The following is a 24,173-nucleotide window of genomic DNA, read 5'->3' as shown; positions in this document are numbered from 1 at the left end:
TGGTGATTTTCATGCATGACCGTGGTCCTTTAGTTTGAGAAGAACACAGAGTAGGAGCTGGCACCAGAGTGACCCCTGGTAGGCTCAGGTTCCGTGCTCACTGCAGCCACTGAATTGATAGAAAAAAACTGGACAAAATAAAACTGAACTGTCATTCTATGTTTAAAATACAGTCTTTTGAGCCTACAGCCAGCTGAGTACCAGCTCATGGTGTGAGGCCTGGGAAGTTTGCTGGGAGCCCTGCATTTAGCTAAAGCCCTGCCTCCAGCCAGTGCCCTGCCTGGGAGAAGCCTTAGCCGGCTTGCTGGGCTCAGCCTGGACATCCAGGCAGAGAGGGACCTTCAAACCAGTCAACAGTAAGAGGAGTGACCAAAGGAACTGAAAGTAGGATGTACGGTGAGGGCATTTCAGTCCTCCCATCCTGGTACAGCTGGCCTCTGGAGCACACTGAGGACAGAACCAGGGCCTCTGGACAAAAGATCCAGGGAGGGAGATTTTCATTCAATGTATGTTGTCCAGCGGCTTGAGGGTTTGAGGTTGGATGAAGCTGACATGTATAGTAGTGAGTCCCCCATCTCTGTGAGGTATTCAAGGAAATGCAGATAACTGCTCAAGGAGATTAGGTAGACTGGATTCATTAATTACTTTAGAGGTAAGATTACCTCTAAAAATGTTTCTTGGAATACTGATATTTGAGGGAAATATCAAAGCAGCCTCCTGAGCAGCCAGGGTGAGAGCTGCGGACAAGGTGGAGAACATGTGGTGGTTGTGCACCTCTGCTGGGGGATGGGAGGGTGGGAGGTTGGTAGTTGGTAGGGGCACATCAGGGACCTAACTACATAGGAGGGAAGGAGAGTGGAAAGTGATAAATACTCCAGAGTTCAGCCCTGTAGAGTTGCTGCCTACTCCTGGCACTCTGAGGTCGGGCTAGGTTGCGCGGCAGTTGCAGGCCTCCTGAGGGTGCCAGTAGTGTTCATCAGAGAGGACGAGTCCTCTTCTCACTACATGTCTGATGCAGTTCAGCAAGAGGATCATGTCATCGTTGTCCTCCAAGATCCAGGCCAGTGGACACTGGAGCTTCCTCAGTCCTGCAGCACAGAAGGGGGGCTGTGAAGTCAAGGCTGGCCACTGAGGGTCCAGCCGGAAGCCCCCCTTGGTCTCTCTGGTTATCAAGGGCTGGGACTGCACAATCCTCTTTGTCCCTGAAAGTCAGTGGTGAGCATTAGGGACTTCTACCCCAGAGCCCTGCAGGGAGGAGAGAAGCCACTGCCATCTATTCCGGGGAGACTCACTGGGTCAGGGCATGTGGCTCTGCCCCTCTGCTGTTTCTGCCCTCTTGACAACAGTTATGGGGCTACTCTGGACACGTGCACCCTGCCCAGCCTGCCCAGCCAGGGCCACCCTGAATCTCAGGATTCATCCGTCCTTGGAGCAGCGACACCACGCAGAGACGTGCATCACTTCTTGCTTGCTCTGATCTTTCTGTGTCCCGTCGGTGGCGTGGGTCACAGAGTGCCTCTTGCTTAAGGGAAAACCAAGTGCCAAAGAAGCTGAACATGAAGCAAGTCAGCCCCAAAATTAGAGACTAAGTTCCTCTAACTTGGGGGCTGAAGACTATTGTCTTAGCTGCTGCTGTGCTTGGAGAAGTTCCTTTCCCTCTGCACTTTACCAAAAGGTGTTTGTGGACCCTGGGGTGCCTGCAAAGTGGGGTGTGTGCACCTCAGGAAACTGGATGGTTCAGCGAGGTTTGGGGAGAGGGCATCACAAAGTCTATTTATAGTGATTGTATCTGAGAATTAAGAAATGTTTTTTCCTGATGTTGAAGAATGAACTGGCGCTGCTGACCTGACACTGGCCAGATGCCCTCTGTCACTTGCAGGAGGGAGGCGGGGACATCACTTCCAAGACAGAATGAGGACAGGACTACCCTCCCTTGGCTGTTCCCTTGTAGTGAACATGTTGTTGATTCCAGGTTCTGGGGTTACTGGTCTTGTTAGTTAGAAGACTCTGTCAGGGTGACTGTGGGAGTCAGTCATAGCACATGTCAGCACATGGGGAATTGCCAAGTTATGCTGTTTGTTATTTTGTTCTCTTTTCCAAATGACAAGCACTCCAGGCTGTGACCTCTCTGAGGCATCATATAACTATCACTAGATGCATCCTGGTCAGTGATTTCTGAAACAGAAGGACAATTGAGAAGGGAAATACCTTTTGAAAGAAACTGTGCCGTAAAGAGAACATTCTGAACATGGAGGTTGTATGGACACGTGATTTTGTTGACAAGAATAATGTGTGGTGCCCACTACTCTTTCTTAAAAATAGAGTTTACTGGTGGGAAAATCTTATAGACTGAGAACTTCAGTGAATTTTCATCACATTTGTAAAAATATGTAACAATACAACTTCTGCTTGGTTTGTGAAAATAAGTGACACAGGGAAAGACGGACATTTCTCAGTCAAATTTCAACAAAGACCTTTGCATTTGTGGATGGATTAAGAGATATATGATGATTTCGGAAGGACAGCAGCTCTGATAGCCCATTAGTCCAAATGTAGAAATAAGCAGAATGTAGACGCAAATTTTTAAATCACAATGCCATAAACCTAGATTGTGGTTTTTAATCAAAGCATATTCAATTACATTGTTTTCACTAAAATACTATTAACAATAGTATTTTGGAGAGAGCAGTAATTTTTGTGCCACTAATAAATAAAACAAAGCTATTATTTTAGGAAATATTGTTTACTTTCTGTTTATGTCACCCTTTACAAACCTTTCTTTTGTGTATATTGGAGCCTGATGTGTTAACACATAATTAATAATGTGGGTCCTATAGAGAGGTGTTTGTTCAGAATGTCATTATTGATGAGAACTTGAGTTGAAAGCAGCCCCGGAGACCATCTGAGGCTGGAAATTGAAGGTTTCTGACCTTTGAGCATGACCCAGAGTAAGTCAGCACCGTGCCCAGGCAGCCGCTGTGTGGGCAGAGCGTGGCTCCAGCCCATCTGGGCAGCCAGACCCCAGCTCTGGTCTGACTGGGAAGATTATAGTCCCTGGGTTTCTTTTGTCCTCATCTGCTTCTGGTCTACATCCCTTAAGGGACAGGAAGAAACACCTGGTGCCGTCTGTCTCCATGGGTCGCACTGATTCGCTGGCATTGTCTTCCCAGAACACACTTGCACCAGGCCTGCCCTGCATGCCCTGCCTGGCTTCACGCACACCCCCATCCTCGTATCTGGCCCTCAAGGCTCAGGGCCTCGTCACCTCTATCCTTGGAAATCTCCACTTCTCTGTTTTAACTGGTGGAATCACTGCGTGCAGTCTAGCTAGCGGCATGTTCATGGCCAGCTCAACTCTGATAATATCAGTACTGCCAGAAAGCAGCTGTGCTCTTTAGGCTTACTAAGGGGTGTGCTGTCCCCTCAGCCCTTGTTAAGTACAACACTACAAGTGTTCCCTCTAAAAGTAGGTGTGTTACACCCATTTTACAATAAGGAAACCACGGCACAGTGAGGCTGCATCTGCTGGCCGGGTCACCAGCCACCTAGGGGGACATGAACCAGGGGAGCTGGCTTCCAAACCATGGCTTGTGGTGGCCAGGCCATGGGCCACTCCACAAGGGCAATCATTGCACAGTTTTTACTACATTCAAGAGTTTGATGCCTCCATAAATGCTGACACATACTTAGAGTATTCCCCAAGCTTCACTCCTTTTAGGAGTTGGGTTTTGTGTGAGGAAACACAGGGACCCCGGTGGCTTCTGCCTCCTAGGGCTGTGCTGGTTCCTGTCAAGAGCACTCCTTGAGCCCTCACAGTGGTCGGTGAATGGGGCCTTTTCTGTCAGCTTAATCAGTCTCTGCAGGGTCCTACAGCTAGCAGTAAGCAGGCTGGGACTCACCTGCTCCTGCCGTCTGCTCTGCTGTGTCCCCATGGTGGGACCCTTTGGATCTTTACTCTTTGCCCCAGGGGGCTGGAAGTCGGCACTCAGATGAGCTCATTGGCCCTGGATCTGCCCCTGCCCTAGGTCCCTGCAGGGTTCTACTTGTCTTAGTGCCCAGAGGGATGTGGCTCTAGTGAAGACCAGAGAGATTCCAGAGGAAACAGGAGCCTTAGGAAGGTGTCTGCCCCGCCTGGGCGTGAGGCATTCTAGGACGGGTGCCCTGCGGGGCACATTAGGAGCTGCCTGGGGGCTGGTGGAGCCTGTGGATGGGCACATGCCTGAGAAAGAGTTGCTGTAGCATCTGGTCCCTAAGAGGTAGCGGAGGGCAGGGCAGACCCTGGAAATTAGGTGAAGCCATAGTTTGTCCTTTGGACATTCTAGCAGATGAGATGGTGACTTAGGCAGACATCTGCAGATCTTCCCTACCCAGTAACATGGATCTAGTCTTGCATCTAGTGGGGAGGAGGGACAGGAGCGTGGATGTAGACCATCAGCACACCTGGAGTCCAGTTTGGATGATTAGAAGGAAGTGTGCAGTGGGGACAAGTGAGGGCAGCGTGAGTGGACGGGACTAATGGAGGCTCATGATACCCCAGGCAGAGGAGGAGCGAGAGGACATGGAGAAGGTGAAGCTGGACAACAGGCGCATCCTCTTCAACCTCCTGCCGGCCCACGTCGCCCAGCACTTCCTCATGTCCAACCCTCGGAACATGGTAAGCACCCAGCCTGCGCCTGGCCAGCACTAGCCCAGCACTGCTCTGGCCACCCCGCTCGGCGCTCACCTGACTGACCCTTCCTGACCCATCCTTTGAACTTCCAGGACCTCTACTACCAGTCCTACTCCCAGGTGGGCGTCATGTTCGCCTCCATCCCCAACTTCAACGACTTCTACATCGAGCTGGACGGCAACAACATGGGGGTGGAGTGTCTGCGGCTTCTCAATGAGATCATCGCCGACTTTGACGAGGTGAGGCTGTGCGTCGCCATCCTGACCCCGCCTGGTTGTGGTGGTGCATCCTGCTGCATGGGCAGAGCGTGTTCACAATATGTCACATTCTTCGTAGCTGGAATGAGAGAAAGCAAATCCCGGGAAGCACAGGCATTCTGTCTCCTTTGGGATCCAGACCAACCGTGACAGGAGAGGGGGTCTTGACTCTAGGATGGGGGACCAGGGCGACTGAGTGGGGCTGGGTGTTTGTCCTCCATGTTGTAAATGTCAGGGCTGGGACATCTACAGTGGCCAGGGCTGGGCAGCCTTATCCACAAATGGGCAGGCAGGTGGGTGCCTCCAGGCCCTTGTCTACTGATGGACAGGCAGGCGGGCACCCTTGTCTACAGATGGGCAGGCAGGTGGGCACCTCCAGGCCCTTGTCTACAGATGGGCAGGCAGGTGCGCACCCTTGTCTACAGATGGGCAGACAGGTGGGTGCCTCCAGGACCCCCCTGACAGCCAGCCAGGCACTGTGGCAGCTCCACCACCCCTTGTCATTGGACCTGATTCTCCTGGTGGCTGCGAGTTCACCTGTTGGGGACAGGAATGTGTCCTGTACTGTCCTTCCTCACCTCTTCTTGCCAGTATAGTCCTAGAACTTGTCTGCCCAAAGCAAAGAAGACACGTTGCTTTCCTGAATGTGTCCATCGGCTCTGCTGTTGCTCCTGGGGGCTGACGGCTGCAGTGACTTTTCTCAAATGTTATGTCATGTTTAACAGTTTTATGTTTTAAACAAAGCTCATGGAAAAAGACTTTTACAAGGACATAGAGAAGATCAAGACCATCGGGAGCACCTACATGGCCGCTGTGGGGCTAGCACCCACCTCGGGGACCAAAGTGAGTACAGCCTGGGACTGGGTCCCAGTTCTGCCCTAAACTGCTCTGGGACCCTGGGTAGCTTCCACACTGGGGTTTGTTTGCCCTCTGCGTTGGATTACGGGAGCAGCTTGAGTGCTGTTTTTGTCTGTGGCTGGCTCTCTCCAGACACAATCTCCTAGGGAAAGTCAGCACAGAAGGCTGCTCACCGGAGCTTCCTCCAGCCCCAGCCCTGCCCTGCTAGACACCTCCCCCGAGAACCCTCACCCTGCCCCTGCTCCATTACCCACCGCACTGGCCCACCTCCCCAGCAGCCCAGTCCTCCCCCACCAGCCCCCACCTTCCTCCCTACTTGCCCCTCTCTTCTCCTCCCATCAGCTTTGCACTCTCCTTTTCCGCAGTAGAACTATGAATAAATACAAATAATTATTCTGAATAGGTCTAGATTTATTAAAGAAGTTGAATCAATAATTAATAATCTTCTGAAACAGAAAGCACCAGATCGAGATGCATACACTGGTGAATTCTACCAAACATTTAAGGAAGAAATTACACCAGTTCTCTACAATCTCTTCCAGAAGACAGAAGCAGAAGGAACACTTTCTAACTCCTTCTGTAGGCCAGCATTACCTGAATACCAGACCCAGACAAAGACGTTATAGAAAAAGAAAATTACAGACCAATATTTCTCATTAATATAGATGTATAAACCCCCAACAAATATTAGCACATTGAATTCAATAATGAATTAAAAGAATTATATACTAAAACCACATTGGATTTTTTCCAGATATACAAGGCTGTTTTAGTATTCCAAAATGAATTCATGAAATTCATCAAATCAACAGGATAAAGAAGAAAAATTATATAATTATATCAATTGATGCAGAAAAATTATTTAAGTCTAACACCCATTCCTGGTTTTTTAAAAAAACTCTCAGTGAACTGGCAATAGAAGACAACTTCCTCAGTTTGATTTAAAAAATTTTGCAAAATACCCATAGCTTAACATACCTAACGGAGGGAAACTAAATGCTCTCTAAGATGAGAAGCATGGCGAGAAATCCTCTCTCACCATTTCTATTCAACATCTTACTGGAAGGAAGTAAGACAAGAAAGAAAATAGAAGGCATACAGACTGAGAAGGAATCTGCTTGCAGATGACATGACTATACGTAGAAAATCCAAAAGAATTAACAACAGCAATAACAGAAAAAAAGCCCCTGGAACTAAGAAGCAATTATAGTAAGGTTCCAGGATATAAAGTGAATATATAAAAGCTCATCATTTCTCTGTATGCCAGCAATGAACAATTGGAATTTGCAATTACAAACAAAATGCCATTTATATTAGTAGCCAAAAAATGAAATACTAGGTATAACTCTTAACATAAACTATGTACAAGATCTATATGAGCAAAACTATAAAATTCTGATGGAAGAAATGAAAGATCTAAGTAATTGGGGAGTCAGTGTTCCTGCATCAGAAGAGTCAGTATTGTTAAGATGGCATTTCTTCCCAGTTTCATTTGTAGATTTAACACAAGTCCAATCAGAACTCCACCACGATATTCTGTGTTGTTGACAAAATGATCCTAAGTTTATATGGAAAGTAAAAAGACGCAGAATAGTCAACACAATATTGAAGCGGAAGGACAAAGCTGAAGGACTGACACTACCCAACTTCAAGACTTATAAAGCTGTAGTAATCAAGACAGTGTGGTATTGGCAAAAGAATAGGCAAATAGATCAGTGCAACAGACTAGGGAGCCCAGAAATAGACCCATAGACATATAGTCAACTGGTTTTTGACAAAGGAGCAATGGCAATACCATGGAGAAAAGATAGTCTCTTCAACAAACAGTGCTGAAACAACTGGACATCACATGCAAAAAAAAAAAAGAATATAGATGCAGACTTTACATCCCTCACAAAAATTAACTCAAATTGATAATAAGTCTAAATGTAAAATGCAAAACTACAAAACTTTTAGAAGATAACATAGAAGAAAAATCTAGATGACCTTCAGTTTGGCAATGACTTTTTAAATACAACACCAAAAGCATGATTGATGAAAGAAAAAATTGGTAAGTTGGACTTCATGAAAATTAAAAACTCCTACTCTGTGAAAAATATTGTTAAGAGAATGAAAAGTCAGGTCACAGATTAGGAGAAAATCTTTGCAAACCACCTGTCTGATAAAGGACTTGTATCTATAGTACACAAAGAGCCATTACAATTCAACAAGGGAGAAAAAAAAACCCCAGTTAAAAAGTGGGCAAACAATTCGAACAGGCACCTCACCAAAAGAGATGCAGATGACAGATAGGCATAAGAAAGGATGCTCAGCATCATATGTTTTTAGGGCTTTGCAAATGAAAACAACAATAAAATATCACTAAATACCTGTTAGAAGGGCTGCAATCCAAAACACTGACAAGACAAATGCCGGTGAGGATGTGGAGCAACAGAAACTCTCCTTCATTGCTGGTGGGAATGCAATATAGGACACCCACTGCGGGAGAGAGTTTGGTGGTTTCTCACAAAGTTAGACATAATGTTACCATATGATCCAGCAATTGCACTTTTGGTATATATCCAAATGAAATGAGAACTTATGTCCATGAGTATTCATAGCAGCTTTATTCATAATAAAAACTGGAAGCAAACTAGGTATCCTTCAGTAGGTGAATGGATAAAGAAATTCTGGTATATCCATAAGGTAGAATATTATTAAGTGAGAAGAAATGAGCTATCAAGTTATGAAAAGACATGGAGAAGCCTTAAATACAATTGGCTACATAAACCAGTCTGAAAAGGTTACATACTGTATGATTCCAGCTATATGAAATTCTGGAAAAGGCAGAACGGTAGAGACTGTAAAAGGATTAGTGGTTGCTGGGGGTTGGGGGAGAGGTGGGATGAACAGACAGCAGGGGGGATTTTCAGGGCAGTGAAACTGTTGAGTATAATACTGTCATAGTGGGTATATGTCATGCATTTAGAATGCGTAGAGTGGACAATACCAAGAGTGAACCCTAATTATGTACTTTGGTTAATAATATCAATATTGGTTTATCAGTTGTAACAAATGTGTCACACTTAGGTAAGATGTTAACAATAGGAGAAACTGTGGGGAGAAGGGATGTATGACAATTCTGTATAATCTGCTCAACTTACCTATAAACCTAAAATTGCCCTAAAAATAAAGTCTGTTAATTTTTAAAAAGCATTAGTTTCCTGATTGTGAGGACTAATAAAATTTCCTTTAAAAATAAAAATTAGAGACCTTACAACTGTTACTGTTTCACAAGAGAAAGGACCTTGTCACACACATACATGACGATGTAGCCTCAATCTCAAGGAGGGAAATTGCCTACTCCCTGGCATGCATCTCTGTCCTTGTTTTGCTCATTTGCAATGGCCATTAGTAACGCTGTCCAAGCAGGAGTTTGAGCACCTGGTCTCCCACTCAAAACGGCTGCCCTACCCTATTCCTGCAGGCAGCCTTGGGTGGGCCCTGTCTCTGCCCCTCAGGAGCTAGGGCTTGGCCAATACCTTGCCTCTCTCTTAGTCTCCTACCTGTAGAATGGAATGATAAATGTGCCTATAGCCAGGCACCCAGAGTGCCTGCCTCTGAAAGTGCAGGCTGTTGGCCACTGCAGGTTGGTCCCTGGCCCCCTCTTGCCTAGCACTCCCCAGATGTAATGACCCCGTCTGTTTACACCTAGGCTAAGAAGTCCATCTCCTCCCACCTGAGCACACTGGCGGACTTTGCCATTGAGATGTTTGACGTTCTAGATGAAATCAACTACCAGTCTTACAACGACTTCGTCCTCCGAGTTGGTACGTGGCTCTAAACCTATCCTGTCCATCCATGTGGAACACCTTCCTACACCCACCTAGGGGTGGGATCAGCTGATGAGGTGCCCTGGTCTTACAGGAAGGAGGGTGGTGCCACCCAGGAGGGCATGGGGACCTGTGTACCGAGTTGCCCCTGGAAGCTGCTGGTGGAAGTGAAGATGCTTCAGAAAGTGACTTAGACTTTGAAGATTCATTGGCTAGCTCAGGAAACACATTAGAAATCTTGATTGTCCTGGAGACGTTCAGATGCTCCTCCAAGTCCACACTTAGCTGAAGTAAAATGCCCTTTTCCCTGTTCGCCGGCCACGGCTACATAGTTGAGGCCACATGGGCTGTCCAGAAAGAGGCCTTGACGGGAGCCCCACTGTGCGAACTCTGGCCGCCCTGTGTCTTCTCCAGGCTCCTTCCCTCACCTGTGTCGTGAGGAGGGAAAACCACTGGATGCCCCAGTTCCTTTCTAGCTTTTATAAAACTATGATTTGTTGTTGTTTTTTTTAAATCATAAATTCACTTTTTCTTGAGATGTAGACAGTTTACCAGAAATAAATTCTACTAGTCCAGGATACAGTTAAACTAGAGGTTCATGTTGTTTTCGAATTCAAACATCCAGTAGCCTTAAAAACAAACCTTGGAGCTACGTGTGAGTGTGAAGGGTGGTAGGTGATCCATTTAGAGCATGTGGAGTTCTGATGTCCTGAAAAGCAAGCTCGGCTTTAGGCATGGTGTCTGGCCAGAGAGCAGGGGCAGAGTGAGCCAGCTGGGCCCTGGGCTGTGGTCAGCAGAGCTACTGATGTGCCTGGAAATCAATCTGATGGTGGGTCGGGGAAATTCTGCTCCTCACTTTCCAATGACAAGACCAGCTGGCAAGCCCGATCCTGTGTCTCAGTGTCTGGTCATGCAGTGGGGCTGGACAAGGATCTCTCGGGGCCCTTTTGTCCATCAGGCTGGTGCTAGCCTAGTGTTCTTTATGTGGGTGGGGTGTCTGGGGTTAGCAGAGGGTGCTCCCTAACTCCCACCAGCTCCAGCCATCTGGGAAGTGGTCCTTTGGGGTTCTTCTCTGAGTTTACCATGCCGACCTTCCCCGCCTCACACCACTGTGCCGCCTGCTCTCAGGCTCCTCCCGTGCCATGCCAGCTCCCCACTGCCCAGGACGTCAGAGGAATTTTCTAGGACAAGCTCAGAAAAATTAGTCCACAAATATGGAAGGCGAAGATAGGAAGTGGCTTCGGTTGAGGCCAGAAAGCCCCAGTTGCAGGAGGTGGCTGCCAGCAGGCTGTAACAGGAGAGCTGACAGCATGCTCGGTCCCCCTCTGTCCTGCCGAGGATGGGCCGGGCGTCACAGCCTGGTATGTGCCCTACTTACAGGGAAGGAAGACCAGGCTCAGAGAGGGTGAGTGCTTTGCAGAAAGTTGCACAAGGGGTGACTCAAGTTCGGGTGTGCCTGGGTTGTTGCGATGCTGTCCAGCTGGTCTGCAGCTGTCCAGAGGCCAGTTGGACACTGAGCTACAAAAAGAGAAGGTACTCCCTCTCTTCCCTTCAGAGCATTCTGCACCATCTTGCTTAGTTCTGGGGCCCATACTCTAAAATAGCCATAAGGTCACATTCCGAGAAAAGGTCCGGAGCTGCTATTTTTCTGGAAGAGAGGATGCACTTGGAGACACACCCTGTAATCACAGATACTGAAAGGCCACACTTCTGAGTGGCTTCCCTGGTAGGGCTCAGCACAGAGGCTGCTATTCCAGGAAAGGGGACTTTTCTTTAGGATCAGGACTCGTTTTGAACAGCCAGTGCTGTTCCCCAGTGCAGTGGACAGTGTCGTGAGGGGACCCTGCCCAGGGAAGCCTGTGCAGCAGGGCAACTGCCACTCTGTGGTGCTGTGTGTGATGCTTCAGGAAGGAGCCTGGTGCTAGGTGACCCCAGGAAACAAAGCCCTGAAAGGAGCAGTCTTTTCTCCACCAGGAGCAGCATCAGGTGCATTTGGTGGCCCTGGTGGGGTGAGTTACACTTTTCCCGCTGATGACAGGTCATGCACTGGCTGTTTTCTAGGCATCAATGTTGGCCCCGTGGTGGCTGGAGTGATTGGCGCTCGCAGGCCCCAGTACGACATCTGGGGAAACACAGTCAACGTGGCCAGTCGGATGGACAGCACAGGGGTCCAGGGCAGAATCCAGGTCAGTTCACCAAGAAACCCCCAAGGCATGGGTGCCCATTCTTCAGGTGAGGAAACTGAGGCACAGGGGGCCAGAATTGGATCCCCAGTCTGCAGCCACTAAGTGGCAGGGCAGAAAGAGCTGCATATTTCGGTCTGTCTGCTCTGGAGGGCATCCTGGCCCGGGCATCTTGATTTTGCTGTTTGGTTTGTCATTTAGGCTTGGGGGCTGGCTCCTGAGTGACCAGGTGCAGCGGTGGGAGCACTGAGTCACTGGGTCTTGCTGCTGGTTCCAGCAGCCTGGCGCTCTCATTCACTCTGCACATCCCAGGACTCCGGCCTCCACCAGCTGCCATAGGAAGGAAGGGATTTCTTGTGTGTTTGAAGGGAGGGTGCTATGCGTGTCCACCTCATCTGAGGAACTTGTGGGCAGCTCAGGTGGCCTGACCCGTGGTGGCTAACACCCTCTGAAAGCCATGGAAAGGTTTAGAAGGCAGCAGCCTCTGCTTTTCCTCAGTGTGGAGGAGTGTGGTTCGGCTTCTGGGATTTCCCTTAGAACAAATTTGAAACTTGACTTGGTCTTGATGACCACCAGGATGAAGCCCTTACAAGTAAGATGGAGCCTGTGAGGGGCCACACAGCCCTGCAGCCACCCTCCCTGGGAACTGCAGGCCTCCAGAAGCCATGGAGGGAAGGCTTGGTCCCCAGGCACGTGACAGCAGCTATTCATGGGGGCAGTTTAAGGGACAGGTAGGCCAAAATATTCTTGAAGCTCTCCTCTCCTGCTTAGAACATAGACGGGGCTTCCATTGGAGCAGCGCTGCACTTCTGCATTCTCTTTTTTAAAATTTCTTTTATCACAATAAGGTATACGTAGAATTTGTCATCTTTTTTCTAGGTATACGATTGAGTGGCATTAAGTATATTTACATGGTTGTGCAGCCATCACCACCGTCCACCTCCAGAACTTCGTGCTATGTATATATATATATACGTATATATATATATGTATACACTTTTTTTTTTACGATGACTGTATCCTGCACCCTTCTGCAGGATTCCCCCAAAACCGGACTTGCCAGGGGAGAACTTCATGGGAGCCCCATCCTGCCCACCCCAGCCTGGCTCCTGCCCCGAACCAACATTGCATTTTTAAGTTTCTAAAATCAGATCTTGGCCTGCCACTGTCCTATCTTGCCCCTGCCTCATGCACAGACTGTTCACTCATGGCCTCTGTCCAATCCCCCGCCAGGTGTCTCCTGGCTGCCCAGGATGTCACCCTTGCACTCACAGGGCCTCTGTCCTCCCTCCCCTGCTTGGGCTTCCTAGCACCCCTGCCACACTGACGGCGGCCACCCTCCCCAGCTGTGGGCATTAGAAGGTGGGCTTGGCATGGATTTAGTTCTTTTAACGAAAGATGCCAGGGTTTGAATGGACTGTGTGTGAGAGAGTGAGGAGCAGCCAGGGAGGAAGAGAGGAAGTTCCAGGATCACACCTCCAACATAATGCAGAGATACCAATCGTGTCCTCTGTTCACAGGACTCATTGCATTTAGTAGAAACTATTTTCTCATCCTTTATCTTTTTCCTAACTTTGTGAAGCAGAAATTCTTTGAGCTAAAATACTGGTTGCGAACCTGTTAAGAAATGTCTCTGTTTTCTCTGGACAGTTTGCCCGCTGCCCTCCCTAAGCTGGTCCCTCCCTCCCCTGACTCAGGGTTGCAGAGGCAGCTGCGCCGGGGTCCTGTGAACTGGCTGGTTTGCACCCCCACCCGGACACCACGCTGCTGCCCACAGCAGTGAGTTGGAAGTCAGGCTTTGCCCTAGACTCTACTCTTTGCTGCCCCTTCCAGCTGAGGGGAGTACCTTCTGCCCCCTACATTCTGTATGCCCTACTTGTAAATGTCCCTGGCTGCTGAGGTGCCAAGAGTCCTGAACCCAGAGAGTCAACCCTGCTCTTCTCTGTTCTAGCATCTGGAGCTGGGTCCCATGCAGCCTCTGGCATGGAGTGCATAGAGCCACCATAGAAGCTCACATCCAGACCCTGGTGCTAGGTCCCTACAAGCCCTGCCCCACTGCCTGCCTGTCTGGGTGCTCCCTGGGCCACCCTTTCTGGCCCAGTGAACATTGCCTCCTCCTGTTGTCCAGGGAATGGGCAGTGAGACTCCCCTGGGGCTGGCCCCTTAGACTCCTCCTAGTCTGCTGGGTTGTCTTTGCAGGGCTGTGTCTTTTTTACATAGTGACACAAGTGACTTCAGCAAGAGTAGGGGCCCTGGCTGCCAGGCTGAGCTGGGAAAGCCACATCCCAGTGCCAGGGTTGGGCAGTCAGGGTGGACAGCAACAGATGCAGGATGGAATGTTTTGGTCTCTTCGCAGAGGAGTCCCCCTCATTGCCCTGGAGTAACACTCACTTCTCTCCATCAACAGGTGACTGAGGAAGTCCACCGTCTGCTGAGAAGGTGCCCCTACCACTTTGTGTGCCGAGGCAAAGTCAGTGTCAAGGGCAAAGGCGAGATGTTGACATATTTTCTAGAAGGCAGGACTGATGGAAACGGCTCCCAAATCAGGTCCCTGGGCTTGGATCGGAAAATGTGTCCATATGGGAGAGCTGGCCTTCAGGGCAGACGTCCCCCGGTGTGCCCTATGCCTGGCGTCTCAGTCAGGGCTGGGCTCCCTCCACACTCCCCAGGCCAGTACCTGCCCTCTGCAGCAGCTGGGAAGGAGGCTTAGTGGAGCCCACATGGGCCTCTGGGGTGCACACGGGGTGGGAATGCTCCAGGGGTGACACAGGCCATGGTGGCTCCAGCCAGGACCAGCCAGACCAGCAGAGCAGGGAGCCACTGGCCAGGGTGGAGGAGGAGCATTGTCCAGGCGTGGCCTGTGGCCTGAGGGCCAACCACTGAGCAGACACAGCACAGCAGTGACTCGGTGAGGGGAGGACACCCGACTGTGCACACTTCCAGGCCTCCCTGGAGACGTGTCCACTCCATCCTTCCCTCCATGGCGTAGGGAGCACTGTTTCTTTCCAGCAGGCCTGTTCAGGTTTGGCCAGGTCGGCATCAATGTAAGAACCTTCAGAGCATCCACCGTGGTTACAGGAAGAGCCGCTGAGGTGTGGTTGGCAGAGCAACTGAGGAGCTCTGCGAGAATGTGCCCTCTGAGACAGCCCTGTCCACCCCGCCCAGGTGGGCCTGACATACAGGCGGCTCCAGCCCTGGGCAGCGGCTTCAAGAGCCAGAGTGGGAAGTCAGGCCTCTCTGGGAAGGTCACAAGGCCTGGGGTTGTTCACACCACAGGCACAATACAGAGCTGTCCACTCTTGAACTGGACGGTTTGGGGAGAATTGAGAAGCTGCCTCTCACTGCATGGATAGTGGTGGCTGCTGGCTTTCAAGCGTGGTTTTTTGCTAAGAGCCAGAGGCAGGTCTTCTGGAGTTCTCAGGGGGCCCTGTGACCCCCTCTCCACAACCATGGCCAGCATCGGCTTCTTGCTGCACCTGTGCATTCTCCACCCCTCCGCCAATGGCTTCCAGCTCCTAAAACACCTGGACATTCCCCATCCTGCACCGGCACTGTGTTTGTTCAGAGAAGACGAAGGGTGTCATTTCTTCTTTTCCCTGTGGCATCTTGGATCCTTTACATTTAGCAGCAACAGTGTGAGGCTCCACTTCTGTTGCATATGAGCGGCTGTCACACCCATGAACAAGTTTCCTTGATGGAAGATGCTGTTTCTCCGGCAGAACCAACCCTCCAGGACGAAGTTTCAGAATTGGCTGATGGTCATGAGTGCAGGTGTCCCTGTTGTAATTTGCAGGGAAATTGACTGCAGGTGATAGTGTTGACGTCTGACAACCTCCTATGTGCATGTCTAAATAGTCACAATGAAGATGAAAATAAGGATGAGGGGGACGGGGTCCAGGAGGACCAGTGAGAAGGCACTATCCAGAAATAGTGGACAGAGATCTGGCATGTGGAAACCTTGGATCTCGGTCACAGGGAGGAAGGCAGCTAGAAATGGGAGGGAAGCTTCTGGGTAGGCACCATAGTAGGGGAATGTCTAAGGACCCACTGCTCTGAGATGTGGTCAGAGAGGTTTCTATGGACTGCAGATGAGGCCTGAGCCCTGCCTCTGCTCAAAGCCAGCAGGGTTGGGGGTCCACCTCCTCACTGCTCCTCAACAGCTGTAACCCTTTCCTGAGGGCCCCGACTTTTCAGAATAGGAGCAGAGAGAAGCCCAGACTTCCTTCCCTGGAGTGTAGACCTGTGTGTGGGACCTGCTCCAGGCTGATCCCTGTCCGCACGGGTGGGTGATGTCCTTGGCTGCTGCCATCAGAAGCAGCCCCCTGCACAGGGAGGGGCTGACCCTGCCTCAGCTATGTGGCCGTGTGGGGGCAGCAGGGGCCTGGGCCATAGCTGGGGGAGGCCAGACCCTGAGGGCTTTGCAGGGTGGCCAGTGCAGTGATGCCTGGCGCTTCCAGCTGAGACAGGAATCCGGACAGAGGTGGGCAGGGTGGATGGCTTTGGGCAGGGGAGGCGGGTAGAGGCTGCATGTAGGGGCCCCCGTCTGCCTGTCCTTAGGGTGTGGATTAGGCTGTGGCCTCTGTGATGGTGCAAGAGGCAGGATGGTCTCCAGACACCTTCTTGCAGAGTGATTTTGACCAATGCCTTTCCAGCACCTTCCCCTGGCTATGACAGGGAGCTCCTAGGCCAGGCCACATGATCCCACAGGTAGGCTGACCCCGTGGACCCACTGGAGACGTTGAGGGCAGAGCTCAGGCACCTTTCATCTTCCTTGGGTGGTCCTCATGTCGTTGTCCGCTCATGTTCCTGGTGGTCTGGCATCACCTTGTGCCGGTGGGGGCTGGGCTCCTGTGAGGTCCTAGGGCAGGAGGAGGTGCTTGCAGGGCCTCTCGCTGCTATTGGGGCATCCACAGGACCTTATGTTTATGTGGAATCTCCAGGCTGCCATTGAGGGCTCCTGAACTCATCCTGAGGACCCAGGGTCCATCTGAGCCAGCTGTGGGCTGAGATCCTGGCTGGGGCCCTGCTGTCAACCTCTCCTCCAGGCCCTGCCTTGTCCCTGCTCCTGTGCTTTCCTCTCTTCAGGACAAATGGTTTCTGCTTATGGTCCCCTTTCCACTAGGATTTTCTCATCCTCATCTGTCTATCCCAGCCAGATTTGAAGCAGTCAGTTCAGACAGGAGCCATAGGGAGCCTGTGAGGGTGTAGTGCGGTGGTGGTGAGTGTGGCTGCCCTGGCTCTCCCAGCTCATCGTGGTGCTGTCCTTGACCCACGAGCTGTTGAGAAGGTGCAGAGCCCCTGGCACAGCCAACCCTGTTGCCCCCAGTGCCGCTGCCCACCGTTGGCCATCCAGGTGGTGGGTAGACAGAGGAGTGAACCCCAAAGGTGTCCATGCCCCAGTTCTAAGCCCTGTGGCCAGGTGCTGTCACACAGCAAAGGGAACTTTGCAGGTGGAATTATGGTTAGGGATCTAAGGATGGGAGGGGAACTTGGATTATCTGGGTGGGCTCAGTGACCCCTTGGAATGGCTGAGGGAGGCAGGAGAGCCTGGGAAGATTTGAAGTGTCACAGAGATGGTGCCGTCATTGCTGGCTTAAAGACAAGGGGCCAGGAGCCAACACCAGAGGCCACTTGACAACCCCAGCCCCAGTCAGCAAGGAAGCCGGGTGTCGCTCACACAACCAGAAGGAGCTGAGTTTGGCAACAACCCAAGTGAGCCTGAAGCAGATTCGCCTCAGAGCCTCCAGGCGTGAGTGGAGCCGAGTCCAGCGACACCTTGGTTTGGCCTGTGAGACTGAGAAGAGAGCCAGCCACGCCGTGCCGTGCCTGGGGTCCACAGAGCCGGGAGGTCACACATGTACGTCCTGGAAGCTGCCCAAGGTGTGGCCACTTGTAGGGCAGCAAGAGGAAGCCATCGCGGGGACCATGCTGCCTTCTCTGGGCTCACGACTGTTCTGGAAAGGACCCCATGGCAGACTTGGCAAGGTCTCCACTTCAGGGGCAAACATCTCCATCATCAGCAACTCCAAACCCCAGCCACTTCCTGGGAGTTCAGGAACTGTGTTTAGCCATAATGTTCCTTGGGGTTTGGTGAAAAACAACTTCCTTTTTGTTTGTGGGAAAACTGTATTATATTGCCTTATTTATTTTTAATCATGTACAATATTCATGTACAAATGTTAGAGCCATTCGGGTAGGATTCTCTCTAAATTATTTATTGAAGAGGCTTTGTAAATAGTGCACCAGTTACAGGTGCTGCCTGTTTACTCGTACCAAAAATGAAGACAAGCCCCACACCCACCTCAGCCCCTGCTTGCCACGCTATGGCCCTTTGGAAATGACCCTGTGTGCTCCCCTCTCGACCCTTGCATGCTTTTCATGCCTGATGCCGTAGAGTAGAACACAGCCCCGGAATGCTTCCAGTTGCTTGCAGGGACCATGCCGGCCCGGGTGGTCCATGCCTGCGGGGTGTCTGTATCCTGCAGGAGGACGCCCCCACAGACCCAGCAACCCAAGTTGCCAGCCCGTGTTTCTCAGACTTTAAAGCCACCAGGGCTTCTGGAACACCTGTCATAGAAGCAATAACTCTTAACTCTCTACTGTAGAGATGAGTCTGGTCCGAATCAGATTGGTAATTTAGAGATAAGCCATGCATACAAGTTTGCCCCATTCTCCGGCTTGGGGTGGTGGGAGGCGGGGAGCTGCCACTCCCAAAGCCCCACCCCTTCCTGAAGACCCAGCTCTGAAACCGCAATTCCTGTGGGTTGGACCACCCAGGCTGGTCAGAGCTCAGCACCCCAGGTCTGGTGAGCAGACAGAGCCGGCATTAAACCCCGGTCAGGTCATTGTCACCACACCCTTGCTTGGATGAGGAAGGAAGGAGGCAAAGGCACCCACTCCATCCAAGATCTGTTCTAATTGATGAGCCTCAGTACTGGCCTCACACTGGCCAACAGTGGTATGCTGCAGTTTGTTGGTTTGGTGCAGAGTCTAAAGGATAACTTATCAAGGCTTACCTGTGATAGGCCATTTTAAGGAAATGGTGGCACTCTGAAGGCTGTCCCCATTCACCTTCCACAATGCTGGTACCATCCTGGTAGAAGAGCCCTCTGAACAGGACACCTGTTCAGGCCTGGGGGCCCCATGCTAGGCTTGCCTGGGTGCGAGAGGTCGAACTGGGTGGCTCAGGCCTTCAAATTGAGCTTGGGGGTGTCCAAGAGAGGGGTCTTATTCGAGGAACTCACATACCCCAAATAACCATCAGTGCACAAGTCATTCCATGCTCTTTGGCACCAGGCAGGAGATGCTGCAGGCAGGTGTCCATAGTTGGCAAAAATGGGCAGTAGGGGAAATGGAGTTGCTTCAACCTTTCTCAGTCCCAGCCCTCACTGCACCCACCAAGTCAAGCAGAGCTGGGTGGGCTGAGACCAGCATCCCAGCTGGACTGAGCCTGGGGGGAGGGGCTGGAGCCAAGGAGCCCCCCTGGGTGGGGCATCAGGAGCAGGAGCAGGGCCTGAGGACTGCTCCCCCTGCATGGAGGGCAGGCCCGGATGGAGCCCAGGGTAGACTTTGAGGAAGGCTCAGTGGGCTCAGCAGAAGGAAGGCTCTTCTCATAGTTGTGGTTTTCCACAGATAGATTTGGGTGATCTGAGTGTGGTCAGGCCCTGCCGTTGGGGAATGAATGCCACACAGGGGGTTTGTCTGTAAGCTGCAGTGTCTGATTCCGTGTGAACTGACAGCAAGGAGCTGAAGGGCAGGCCCCGCCCTTGGGAGAGAGTATGGGCATGGGCTGCTGGATGCAGGGCTCCCAGGGCTGTGAAGGCAGAGGGGTCTCTGGAGGCAGACAGGGCGGGCTGGGGGCCAGCAGCAGGGGGCAGAGCCCCAGCCAGGGCGGCTGCTTCCTGTACATAGACATTCCTCCTGCACAGGGCCAAGTGCCCATGAGCACATCCCCAGACAGACACGGTGGGGAGCTTGGAGCCCTCCGCTCACCTAGAGGAGCCCTGGGGCACACACTGGAAAGTATTCTAGGGGCTTCCTGCCTTATCCTTCTGTTTGTTCATACACTTAGTGAAAGCAGATCCTGTACTAGGATGTGAGGATATCTGTCACCTCCGTGGTCCATTCCGTGAACACCAGATTCCATTTCAGGTGCCACACATTTTGGGGCTAGACTTCCCTAAACAACATGCCATTGTGAAATGATGCATATATTTGTATTTTTAAATTTCCCTGAAAATTTAATCTATTCTGTTCCATATGAAGTCTGTTCACTACCTTAAAAAATAGATACTCCACTAGAGGCTGTGCTTAATTCAAATCCATGTGTGTGCCTGCATTACATGTGTGAACACGTTTCTGTCGTGTGTGTCATGCACATCTGTGTGTTGCATAGCGTAAGCCAAATGAAAATTAATCATTTGTTCATGGGATTCATATGAGGAACAAAATTAAATTTGAATACAGTCAGATAACTGCCACGCAGGGCATTTGGGGAACCATCCCCGAATGCCCTGATGTGATTTCCCTCAGAAAATCCTTGTTATTAGAGGAGAAGGTCTGGGCAGGGGCAGCAGCATCTCAGACATCAAGTCAACTTTATCATCTACTACATCAGCACTGAAGTCCAGGGGCGTTGAGGCACTAACTAGGTTCCATTTTCTTTGGTTAGTTATTTTTTCCTTTTGGGTTCTCAGTGTGCAGAGGCTGTAGAGAGAGCCTCAGGGCTGTGACAGCTGCAGGAATTCGGCCCTCCAGCTCCCCTCCAGTTACTAGGAGCCAATTTGGAGGCCAGGCCTTCCCAGCTGAGTGTCTGTCAGCTTCGTTCTCTCTCAGCTGTGTAGTGGAAGAGCAACAATAGACAGGTGACCTTCTTGGGTTGTGCTTCACAATGGACTGGGAAAAACATCTTTGAAATCAGAAAATCAGGCCGGGCGCAGTGGCTCATGCCTGTAATCCCAGCACTGTGGGAGGCCGAGGCGGGTGGATCCATTGAGGTCAGGAGTTCAAGACTAGCCTGGTCAACATGGTGAAACCCCGTCTCTACTAAAAATACAAAAAAAAATTAGCTGGGCGTGTTGGCGGGAGCCTGTAGTCCCAGCTACACGGGAGGCTAAGGTGGGAGAATCGCTTGAACTCGGGAGGCGGAGGTTGCAGTGAGCCGAGATTGCACCATTGCACTCCAGCCTGGGCGACAGAGCAAGACTCTGTCTCAAAAAAAAAAAAAAAAAAAGAAATCAGAAAATCGACCACAGTGGCAGCCACCTGGCCTAATGCTGCGTTTTTGTACCTGACGGGTCACTCATTTTAAGCACAACTGCTTCGTTCTTTGTGAAATTAGTGAGTTTCCTTCTACCCGTCACCAGATTCAATATGTTCTATTAATACACCGATAACTACAGGGGAAGGGCACTGGTCGCTCTCTCACCTGGTTACTACAGTCTCCATGGGCCTTTTGCTGTGACCACAAGTAAAGGAAACACTCATCACTAGTATCTAAGTCGAGCTTTACAGTAACTATGCACCTTCTGTGTGCTTCACCTCACTCTCTACTTCAAACAGCCCATGGAGGGAGGTATTATTATACTCCTTATGTTGACAGTGAAGAATCTGAGGCCCAGAGAGATTGGGGACTTGAGTAAAGTCACACAGCCCTGAGAGGCAGGACCAGGGTTCCATTCCTGCTCTATCCAGTTCCAAGCCCTTGTGTTTTCCATTACGTTTAGTGCCTCTTTGCTAACAGCAACATCTGCAAGATTTGTGTTGGTTTTGATGGAGAACTCTAGCGCATCCACATGCTAGTGCCCAAGTGGTGGAGGGGCCACCTCAGCAGGTGGGTTCTGAATGCAGCCAAGGCTGTCCCCGCAATGGGTGAGACTCGCTCCAACTGCCCGCCCTCAGAGCAGGTGCCTAAGTCCTCCCTGGCACTGGCAGGCCTTACCTCACATTGCTAGATTAAAGCAATGCAATTCCTCTTGGGTAAGAGGAATTCCCCCTTCTTTAACAACTGATCCCCAGCAAGGAAATAAAATGTTAGGCTTTAAAAAATCCCCACTGTCATATCAGACTATATTCTAAAACTATATTTGAGTGAAACCTGTCATTGTGTCTAATTTCAAATATACAGAATCTCCTTAAGAAGAGCTGTTGCCTTATTTTTCTGTAAGGCCTCTCTGACATCAAATGGGGAGAAATGGTGGCACCTCCAGACACCCTGAAACTGCACACCATTTCTTCCCTGCTCAGCTTCTGCTCAGGAGTTCTGTGAGCTATGGGAAGGAAGGCCATTGGTTGGATTTGCTACTTTTACTTTCGTCTTCCTCTACTGTAGAGCCATTTAATGTTATTGTCATATGCTACTGGTGAGGTAAAGGTGGGTCTGGGTGCCTTCCCAGGGGTTAGAGGATGTTCGAAGGGCTGATTTCAGCAGGAGTGTTCAGAGGGCTTATGATGGATGGTGAGAGATTTGACAACCACCAAAGCACATGTGCTCTGACCCTCTCCTGGGCATTGGTTCCTGCTGGTACCGGGCGGTTCAGACCTTCAGATAGGTTGCTTTCAAAAGAGCTTTCAGGCACTTATTGAGAATTAATGTTTAAACAGAGATAATAGCCTAGACGAACTCCCAAGAGATCTATCAAATCTTGTGGGCTGAATAAATATCTCGTGCAGGACTGTGCAACAGTAGCCCAGAGCATCCTGCCTGTGGGCATCCACCTCCCACCAGCAACCCCCCACCCAACTCTGGGCCCCACGCACATGAAGCACAAGTCTCAGGGGACCATTCCCACATTGGGGGATCCTGAGGGAGCCCATCACCGCCTCTTGCATACAACTGTCCACTAGGAGGCACACCCAGTGTGGGAGAGATGTATGGTCTTGCCTTCCACCTGTAAAAACTGCACTTATGCAAGCCATTTGCACTCTGGAACTGCATGCCATGAAAACTCCTAATGGTGTGGAACTTAGTTTGGATTTGAAATCACGACACATGCACAAAGGGACAGGCCCAGGCCCGACTTCAGGTCCTCCGCCCGCTGGCTGCAGAGCATCCCTAGGAGCCAAGGCGAGGCCCGTGGAGCCTGAGCTTTGTGTAGCTCGTGCACTTATTATGCACCACCTCCCTTCAGTCACCACTCCTCTTCCTCCGCCATCCTCATTTATACTGATTGCACACCCCCCGCTCAAACAACAATGTCCTTATTATGATGACCATCTCGTAGTGGTAGATTCCATTCCTGTTTAAGGTAAGCCCAAAGCCCACTTTTGGATTTTCTGGACTGTCTGAGAAAAGTTGTGTAAGCGCCTGCGTCCTTCTGGGTTTGGCTAGATAGGGTTGTGTCCCTCTATGGAATGGAGAGTGATGTGGGCAAGGGTGTCATTTTCTCGCACAATACAACTCAATGAGGATGCTTCTGTAGAAGTGAGAAACACGATGAGTACATTCAGAATTACAATAACTCACGCTCACTGGGTAACTTCTCATGATAGATTTGTATGATCAATACGGGTCTATTTTTATGTCAACTGAACACTAGAGTAAACCTTCCAGTCTTTTTCAAGATTGTTAAATTGAGACAAGTAATTGAATAATTTGTCCTATTTTTATTTTAAAAAAAGTGAATGGACTGAAATGTTAAATGTGAATGTACATTTCTTAATTGCAACTTTTCTACTGAGTGTTTGCACTATACTTTCTGGAATCTTATTTAACAAAAATAAAGGAAAAAAATTGCTTGACTAAACTCTGTGGCCATTTCAGTTGAAAAATAAATGGTTATGTGGATGTTTTGAAGACATTACTGCCTGTTTCACATACTTCTGGGGGAAGTTTTATTATTCAAAGTATTAAATACTATGTGACCTCACTTAAACTAAACCACACATGAACTGTTATCCCCCCATTACATACTATTCTTCTTCTTCTTTTTTTTTTTAGACACAGTCTGGCTCTGTTACCCAGGCTGGAGTGCAGTAGCGCAATCTCAGCTCACTACAACCTCTGCATCCTGGGTTCAAGCCATTCTCCTGCCTCAGCCTCCCAAGTAGCTGGGATTACAGGCGCCCGCCACCACGCCAGGCTGATTTTTGTATGTTCAGTAGATACGGGGTTTCACCATGTTGGCCAGGCTGGTCTGGAACTCCTGAGCTCAGGTGATCCACCCGCCTCAGCCTCCCAAAGTGCTGGGATTACAAGTGTGAGCCACCGCGCCCAGCCCATTACATGCTATTCCTATCCAGTGTTTTCGTCTTGTGCCTTTTTGAATCTCACAATTACATTTTAGATAATATTTAAAATGTAATATAGACTCTCCATTTTACTAGCCTTTCTTGTATCTTAGAATATCTTGCTGAGATAGTATTGCTTCTTTGGTCTCTCAGAAGTTACTGTAGC

The 24,173-nt window shown here is 50.2% G+C and overlaps 1 protein-coding gene across 1 annotated transcript in view; it reads left to right on the top strand.

Moving 5' to 3' along the window:
* Positions 1-23,523, top strand: part of ADCY1 (adenylate cyclase 1) — a 147,450-nt gene extending 123,927 nt beyond the window's left edge. The window contains exons 15-20 of the mRNA XM_054494800.2: positions 4,538-4,654; positions 4,762-4,908; positions 5,671-5,769; positions 9,479-9,593; positions 11,658-11,782; positions 14,187-23,523. Of these exons, the coding sequence (XP_054350775.1) occupies positions 4,538-4,654; positions 4,762-4,908; positions 5,671-5,769; positions 9,479-9,593; positions 11,658-11,782; positions 14,187-14,489 (906 nt within the window). The 3' untranslated portion in view covers positions 14,490-23,523. The remainder of the gene's footprint in view (positions 1-4,537; positions 4,655-4,761; positions 4,909-5,670; positions 5,770-9,478; positions 9,594-11,657; positions 11,783-14,186) is intronic.
* Positions 23,524-24,173: the final 650 nt, after the last annotated feature.

This window comes from Pongo pygmaeus, chromosome 6, assembly GCF_028885625.2.
Source record: "Pongo pygmaeus isolate AG05252 chromosome 6, NHGRI_mPonPyg2-v2.0_pri, whole genome shotgun sequence".
NCBI lineage: Eukaryota > Metazoa > Chordata > Mammalia > Primates > Hominidae > Pongo > Pongo pygmaeus.
This window is presented reverse-complemented; position numbering and strand designations above follow the sequence as displayed.